General features: G+C 34.1%; 2 protein-coding genes across 3 annotated transcripts in view; both read left to right on the top strand.

Moving 5' to 3' along the window:
* Positions 1-7709, top strand: part of LOC106871126 (RNA-binding protein 47) — a 54268-nt gene extending 46559 nt beyond the window's left edge. The window contains exon 4 of one of the 2 annotated variants that reach the window (XM_052969257.1): positions 7636-7709. In XM_052969257.1, coding sequence (XP_052825217.1) covers positions 7636-7692 — 57 coding nt within the window. In that variant the 3' untranslated portion in view covers positions 7693-7709. The remainder of the gene's footprint in view (positions 1-7635) is intronic. The other variant, XM_014917437.2, reaches the window with a different exon arrangement.
* A 651-nt stretch (positions 7710-8360) lies between these two features.
* LOC128248305 (uncharacterized) overlaps positions 8361-8799 on the top strand; it is a 17528-nt gene continuing 17089 nt past the window's right edge. Inside the window, exon 1 of the mRNA XM_052969126.1 lies at positions 8361-8444. Coding sequence (XP_052825086.1) covers positions 8361-8444 — 84 coding nt within the window. The remainder of the gene's footprint in view (positions 8445-8799) is intronic.

The following is an 8799-nucleotide window of genomic DNA, read 5'->3' as shown; positions in this document are numbered from 1 at the left end:
GGGAGAGTTACAGATTGAAACCCTCTCCCAGTGCATTAAATCCCTACTTACTAATCAATGTCCTTACCTACAAAGGCATCTAAACAGGTCCCCAATTTAGGATTAATTACTGAGCTACAGCTGTGATGAGATAGTTTTTGTTTTTTATCTTTAGTTATGGTAGATTTAAATATCCCTTAATTTACTACATTAATGTTGGGTGTCTTGATGGTCTCATGGGTAGAGACACAATTAGACAGCCACATTGAACATCCTGGGCAGGGTTCAATCCTACCCAGGGCCTGCATTAAGGGGTCTTACTAAAATTTCTCATTTTTTTTTTTTTATCTCTAGAGATAAAAAATGAAAATGTTTAATAAAACCACCCTGTAATTCCTTGCAGAGATTAGAAACCCCTGCTTGTGTCTTGTTACTACTTTTAAACACCCTTACCTACTGGGCCACCAAAGCAGCAACTATTTTTATGAGAAAATTAAGATACTTAAATTTACTTCAAATATTATATTTACTATAAATATATGAGGGAGATCTGGTTACTATGTGAAGGCTACCTTGTGGCCCCTTCTTTGCACACACACAATATTTTTGGTGAGTGAAATTTGGTTGCTTAAATAAAAGTATTTAATAATGTCTTTTGTAATTTCTGGCAGAGATTTGAAACCTCCACTTCTAAACATTCTGTCCTGTTAGGCTACCAAAGCAACAACAATTCAACTGCGAAAATGAAAATATTTAAATTTATTTCAATTACTGGGCTTACTACAAAGCGTTGAATGAGATTTGGTTACTATGTCAAGGCTGTTTTTGACTCCCTTCTTGAATATTTGGTTGCTTAGATAAAAATATTTAATAAGACATCTTGTAATTTCTGGCTGAGATTTGAAACCTCCACTAGAGTGTTTTGTTATTATTTCTAAACACCCTTACCTATTGGGCCATCAACGCAATAACAATTTTTGTAAGAAAATTAAGATATTTAAATTTATTTCAATTATTGGGTTTACTATAAAGATTTGGAGGAGATTTGGTTACTATGTCAAAGCTGCTTTGTGGCCCCTTCTTCACACAGACAATCTTTTTGCTGAGGGGAATTTGGTTGCACAAATAAAAATGTTATTTAATAAGAACCTTTGTAATTCCTGGAAGAGATTTGAAACCTCCACTTGTTATATTACCACTTTGCAACACCCATACCTACTGAGCTACCAAATCATCAATAATTTTAATAAAATCAAGATATCTAAATTTATTTCAATTAATGGAATTACCATGAAGATATGATGGCAATTTGATTACTCTGTGAAGGCTAAGGTCGATGTAATTGACTTAATCGATTGTCTGTCCTTGTTTGTCCCCTCTATGTTTAGCCCCTTGTGGGCAATAAAGAAACAAGAAACATTTGTTTGTTATCTGTACTATTTTCTCCATGTTTTTTTCCTTCTAGTTTTTGTGTTTTATTTTAGTTTATCCTTTGGTATAAGGATTATTATAAACCTTCCCTAATCTGTCATGGCTTACTAACTTTACATGGATGTTCAAAATGATTAAATAAATATGTAAATAACAAAGCAGGGATGTCGTCTAAGAGGGGTGTTTGTTTTCAGGCAGATTAAAGTAAGCAGCTATGTGTCCCAACTTGTAGGGGAGCAATTACTGTTAAATTTATAATGCAATGCTTGAATGTTATAACCATGAGATCCTTATTACAACTTTCAGATCTCAAAATTAACACGTCTTGCTATATTTAGAAAGGACATTTAGCACTAAAAAGGTAGAAAAGGTGGAGATTTTTAATAGCTTTCTAATATTTTATTTTAGCTTAGTTTAATGTGAAATATTTTATATTTCGAAATAACTTTCAGGGTTCACTTAGTGTTGTTTTTTTTTTTTCCTACAGATTCTCATGTCATGTGATTCGCATTTAATTTCCTTTTTTTTTTTTTATTTCAAAAGTTTTACTTTATAAAAGGAACTAGTTTGAACATTCCAATGACATAGATATATTGATTTCACTTTCACTTTAAATTGATACCTACGTATCAAATTGTGAGTGTGAAGCTAAGTTTTCTGGTTTGTTCATGTTTCTGTACAAATTATAGATTGTAGAAAAAATTGAAAATGTCTATGGTTAACAATCTAATTAACAATAACTATTCAATGAATAGCAAAAATTTGTTCCTTGTAATGTTATTTACTATCCACAGAGTGCATTGCAGCATTTTAAATATTATTGACTATTAGCAAATATATTTACAGAACATTGTTCTAATACTCTCCATCTACTTGATCACTCCTGTGGAGACGCAATGGTCCAGTGGTTAGGGCAGCGGACTCGCAGTCATAGGATCGTGGTTTCAATTCCCAGACCGGGCCTTGTGAGTGTTTATTGAGCGAAAACACCTAAAGCTCCACGAGGCTCCGGCAGGGGATGGTGGCGAACCCTGCTGTACTCTTTCACCACAACTTTCTCTCACTCTTACTTCCTGTTTCTGTTGTGCCTGTAATTCAAAGGGTCAGCCTTGTCACACTGTGTCACGCTGAATATCCCCGAGAACTACGTTAAGGGTACACGTGTCTGTGGAGTGCTCAGCCACCTTCACATTAATTTCACGAGCAGGCTGTTCCGTTGATCGGATCAACTGGAACCCTTGACGTCATAAGTGACGGAGTGCCAACAACAATAACTTGATCACTCCTATTACAAGCCCTTTTTACCATTGTTAACATTAAGTTTTAACTCTTTCAGAATTGGGTGGCGCTGTGACTCTGCTCCAGTAAAACATTTTTGTGCCACCGTATCAAAGCTCTGCTTTTACATCATTCTGACTATAGCATCCTTCCAAATTATTTTGCTCTAAATACTTATTACACAAAATCTTATTGCATAAAACTAAAAATTTTGAAACACACAAACTCTCTCTCTCTCTCTCTCTCTCTCTCTCTCTCTCTCTCTCCTCCCTCTCCCTCTCTCTCTCTCTCTCTCTCGTTTGCTAACTAATTTCCGGGTTTTCAGAAAAACATCAGTTGTAATTAAAATTGGTAAGGTCTCAAATTACAAGCCTTACTTTACAACACTACTTAAAGATCATCGCATGTTAAACGGTGCATAGTCAGAATCAAAAAGACCTACAGAATCATGTATAGATATATTATAGAATATAGATAAATGTTCAGTTAAAGTAAAAATAGTTGATATATTGTGTTCATAATCACTGTTGTTATTTCATTGTTGTGTCTGAACAGGATATTTCGTGCCTCAGTTCACCTGGTTGGAGGTAACTGATCATCTGAATATTATTGACAAGTTATTCAGAGATTTAAATTTCATTCTCTTAAATACTACAGATTCCAAAGCTAAATATTTGCATGACAAGTCCCTGTGATTCAACGGGTGGGGAAGTACAGGACAATAAACACATAAAATTAAATGAAATAAAAATGAGATTTTAGGGTTTTTTTTGTTTTTTTTTAACTTGTAAAGTCTGGAGGAACAGTCATTGCTCATGATCTTTATTGGCTCTCCAGCATTAGTGAGTTTGATGCTATTAATATTTTGTTTAGGCTGTTGCAGTTCAACACCTGCAGGAAAGACAGACGGGGAAGATTCCAGAGGGCCAGTGTTCTGGGTAGAAAGGGCTGGGTCTATAATGGGGAGTGTGGTGCTGAGGAGATTGGAAATACCAAGAGTGACAAGAAGTGGGAAAACTAGAGTAACAAAGATAGCCAAGTGGTGGAGGTAGGGGTCCAGCAATTTCTGAAGAACAAAGATTATAATATATAGATGAAAAATAACTAGAAGTGAAAACATGAACCCAGGATGGGTACGTGTAGGGAGCAAGAATATAATGGTAGAGAAAGAGGTGGACAATGGAATGCTGGTTGGTGGAGAAATGAGTGGGAGATAAGGAGGGGAGGAAGGTGGCAAAGATGTGAACGAGGCAGTAGATTTATTGAAGCTTCCCAGCCTCCATCATTACTAATTTTAACATTTGTTTCATCATACTTCCATGTGTGGGTAGTTGCCTGAAGATGCTCCAAAGGTCTAGGCTCCCAATTCTGACCTGTGTTTGCTGTCAAATGAATATAGGGCCCAGTACATTGATTTGCCTGGGTCTCTATAATAATGCTAAGGTGGCTCTGGTAGGTAGGTCCTCTTCCTTTGGAAATCAAAGTTGACACAATGGTTATCTGGAAGGCAAGACAACTTCTGGAGGCTGAATTGTAAAACTAATCTTGTATCATATGCTGTAGCAGGCCTCAGCTGGAGTACCACTTCCCATTGTTTCTTCCAACAAACGGTGGCAGTATGCAGGAAAGCACAGTATATGACAATATCAAGTTAGTATTTAACTGGAGATGCAATTTAACCGTTTGCAACAACAGGCTTGACTTCAACTCAGATGAAAGGAAAAAATGGGAAATGCTTATGTTATCTTTCTCAAAGGAATGTAAAAGGGAAATTGTCTGCTACAAGAAATTGTAAACAGGTTCCAGAAAGCTTACTGCAATTTTATAATGTTCATATATAAGCATTGGTATACTATCATAGGTGAAAAATTCTTTTACAGCAAAGTGAGTCAATATTTATACTCAAAGGAATCATTTGTTCCTTCTTCTATTGTGTATTGTTTCCATTAGTTCATATACTATATTTGATGGCACTTTTTTCCCCCAAAAAATGTCTGAAGAAAATCACCCTGGGTCCTATATGCAATGTTGCTTTAAATATAAATTGCTCTAATCCACTGAAGACTTTTCTCTTGAATATGTACTGCTAAAATTGGGATGCATATAATATACCTGCATCTTTTATACCATCAAATATAGTCATTATTTATTTTTTATATCATGATTCATAATTTTATCAGTTATTATATCATTTCTTGTTTAAACATTTAATAAATTTATAACGTCTTTTATATATCTATATATGATTGCTTTGGTATGCTTTTTCCAAATAGTTTTATTGTTTATATTTCAGCAGTTTACAGTTGTGTTTATTTCGTTTGTTTCTAATTACATATATTTTCTTACAATGATAAACGTTGTTATAACTGTTTTAATATTGTTTATGTGTTTGGTTTGCAAGATTCCTGATGTGAAATCATGTGTTGAAGCTATATTTTGGGACGGTCGTTTTTTTTTTTTTGTTTTTTTTTTTCTTCTCCAAATAAACACCCACACTTCAGCTTTATTTTTGTTCTTATTTTAGTGGTCCTTTGTCATAGAAAGACAGAATGGACTAAACAGAACAGGAGGGGACAGGTGGGATGGAGAGACGCTGAAGCAGTCACAGGATGTGTGACGAAAGGTTTCATACAAAGGACACTAAAATAAGAACAATAATAAAACTGAAGTGAAGAATGAATATATAATGCATGTGTTTATATGGTAAAAATAGAATAAAAATGACCATCCCGACATGTAACAAAATGTTTTAATATCATTTGCTGGTCTATTTCATGCTAATTTCGCACCCTTGTGTGAAACTTGGTAATAATCACAGAAAGAAGAATATGATTTTATCCACAATCATGAAAGAAGGAAGCTGTATTCTTGTAAATGAGTAAAAATATTAACTACAAAAAGTAATTGTTGAAATAAGGAAAAATGTCTAAAACATTTAAATATGGAAAATGTTTTTTTAATCCTGAGAAAAATTACTCTTATCTCAGTATGTCTTCTCAGACCTAATCAAGAGTTAGGTTGTTTACTGCACTTCATAACAATAATTGGAATAAGTCTTTGAGAACTGTGGAGTTTAGATATTAATGAATCAAAAGTAGAATTGAGATAATCCATTGATTAATCTCATATCCTTATCCATCTGTCTAAGAGGGCCTAAAATGGTTATAGACACTACCTTCTTTCCCCATACTAACTACACAATGCAAATTAATAGTTGGGATTTGAGATGTTAAGTTGCGGATAAAACATACTGCAAGACATACAAAACAGATTTATTATCAAATATATCTACTAAAAAAATACTCTTGTGTATTTCTCCGTCACAACATATGAATGAGGAAGGAAGGGGTGATGGAAAACTTGGTAGTGGGGTGATGGAAGTTCTACAGTGAAAAAGAAAATCAAACAGCATTTCAACTCTACACGAGTATGTGTGTGTGTGTATATAAAAGGGAGTGATGTGAATGTTTGTGTGTGTATGTGTGCCATGGAAATGTGACGGTGAACACTCAACGCTGGAAAGAAAAATCAGACATTGTTTCTACTCCGTGTGAGTGTATGTGTGTGCGTGTACAAGGGAAGTATGTGAATGTTTGTATCTGTGATTATTTTGTACCTTATTTATATATAAAATACTACAATTAGCTGTCATTTTTGACGGCACAGGGCCAGCTAGTACTATTTATAATACAAAAGATCTTTTTATTTTACTTACTGCACCCAGTATTAGTCACCTAAACCTTGCATAACCACTAAGTCCACTAATAAATTTGTGACATAAATTTTTTTCATTCCACCCCCTACAATAGTTAAATGTTTTTCTAAAATGCTCATGAATGCATGTAATAATAATAAAAAGAATAATAATTGCTATTTTGTACCTAACTTGCAGGGACTTTCTGAGAATCTTGAAAGTGTTTTTTTTCCATTACTTTTCCCAAGTAGACTTGACATTTTGGGGGTAAACAAAAAAGAGGTTATGATATTCATGCTTTTCCAATAGCATGACTGGCATAAATGAAACAAATGATTTCTAACATGTTCACATGAACAAATATTTGGGGGAGGAATTAGTCAATGCTGTGCTCTCTATTACATAACTAGTACTTTATTTTATCAACCCTGGAAGTGTAAAAGATAAAACTGACTTTTGGTAGAATTTGAACTTGAAATGCTAAAAGAGCCAGAAAGAAATACCAGAAAGCATTTTTTTTTACAACTCTAACTAATCATTATGTTAATCCACCAACTTTATAATGCTTGAGAATAATTTGTATATGCTTGTAGAATTTATGCAAAAAGTGAACTCTTACATGGTTGCTTAACTTGCTAGAAATCATTCCTTATTTGACTGAGAAAGTGAATAACGATGTAATTCATATCACACTGTGTGTGGAAACAAAAGTGAAATGATCAAACCCTTGATCCTCTTTAACTTCAGTGTCTGTATAACTCTTTGGCATTTAAACTGGCCATATCTACCCGAAATATTCTATTCATTTTGTGTTCAAATCAGCCAGATTTGGCTTCTCACACCTACCCCACAGTGTCATTCTAAAAATAATCACATCATCAAAATCTCTAGGTTACAAGATTATTGCATGATTAATTCAAAACTATGAATGATTTATTAAGCATTACATTTGACAGATTAATCTGAATGCTTATGGGTTAATACTGACTCACCAATGCAACAACATACAAAATGTCCAATAAACAACATTTAACTGTGTTTTTTTTTTTTATAAATATTTTTAAAGTCTAGTACACATTTCTCTAAGATCCAGTGTAATCAGTACATTACTTATTAATAATGACTACTTTTCTGTTAGATGAATGTGATCTAGTCTTAAAAGCTTCATGTATTACAGGAATCCCTGTTATATGAATTTATCTTGATGTAAATTGTTGCCAGTATAGCTATTTTTACTTTCCATTCTTGTCTAGAACTCATACGGAGGTTTAGAATTATGCCAGCCATTATCAGCTCCAACTAATAGGTAAGAAAGAAAATTAATAATAATGATAATAATAATTGGTATAGTAATGGAAATGTTAAGGAGTGGAAGACAGTAGCTAATAGAAAATTCTCATTCTCTGTTACTATTGATGTTTGAAAGGGGAGAAAAATACCCTTGTTGAGGACAAAGTTGAATGAGTTGAGAGATACAATACATTAAACTTCTCAGGAAGACAAACTCAGGATGTAACACTGATATTGCTCTGCTGATACTTACTAGCTGTAAAAGTTCCAGTTGGGAAGGGTGTCAAACGAGGAGATACCACATCTCCAAAGCTCTTCACTGAATATATCTACTATAATAATACTCTTGTGTATTTCTCTGTCACAACATGTGAATGAGGAAGGAAGGTGTGATGGAAAACTTGGTAGTGGGATGATTGAAGTTCTACAGTGAGAAAAAAAAAATCAAACAGCATTTCAACTCTTAATATAGACATCAGAGGCATTGATTGAAAAGGTGGTGTTAACACCAATGGTAAGCTATTACACACCTGATTCACAGGCAGAATCATGCTCATCATTAGAAGGCTCAGAGCAGCTACAAACTTTGCTGATAGAGATGGACACCCAGAGCTCAGCAGTAAGCTTCAAAATAAACTGCATGAAGACAAAACACACATGGCCTAAAAGCATATCACAAGGCCAAATAATGGTAGGAAGTGATAAAATTGAGGCAGTGAACAAGTACATGGAGACAGTAAATGTATGCAGAGATGTGTTAGCTGAAATCTCGGTTAGAGCAAGAGCAAGTTGGAAGGTGTTTGCTTTGATTAAAGATGTTCTTAAAGGACAGATGGACAAGATTTTGCATGCCAACCTCTTCAATATTATAATCGTGGTTTTGCTTTTTAACACAAGTGAGACATGGGCTACTACAAAGAAGAAAGATCAGTAACTAGTTACAACATGGAGATCCATGGAAAGATCCATGCTAGGAATATCTTTGTTGGAGCATGTCTAAATTGAAGTAATTTAAAAACAGAATAGAGTAAATGATGGAATTGCAACACATCAAAAGGCACAAGTTCCCTTGGGCTGGGCATGATGGAAGGCTCACTCCATAAAGTCTTTTTTTTTTTTTTTTTTTT

This window comes from Octopus bimaculoides, chromosome 7 (genome assembly GCF_001194135.2).
Source record: "Octopus bimaculoides isolate UCB-OBI-ISO-001 chromosome 7, ASM119413v2, whole genome shotgun sequence".
Lineage (NCBI taxonomy): Eukaryota > Metazoa > Mollusca > Cephalopoda > Octopoda > Octopodidae > Octopus > Octopus bimaculoides.
The sequence above is the reverse complement of the archived record's forward strand: the minus strand, read 5'-3'. Positions and strand labels throughout refer to the sequence as shown.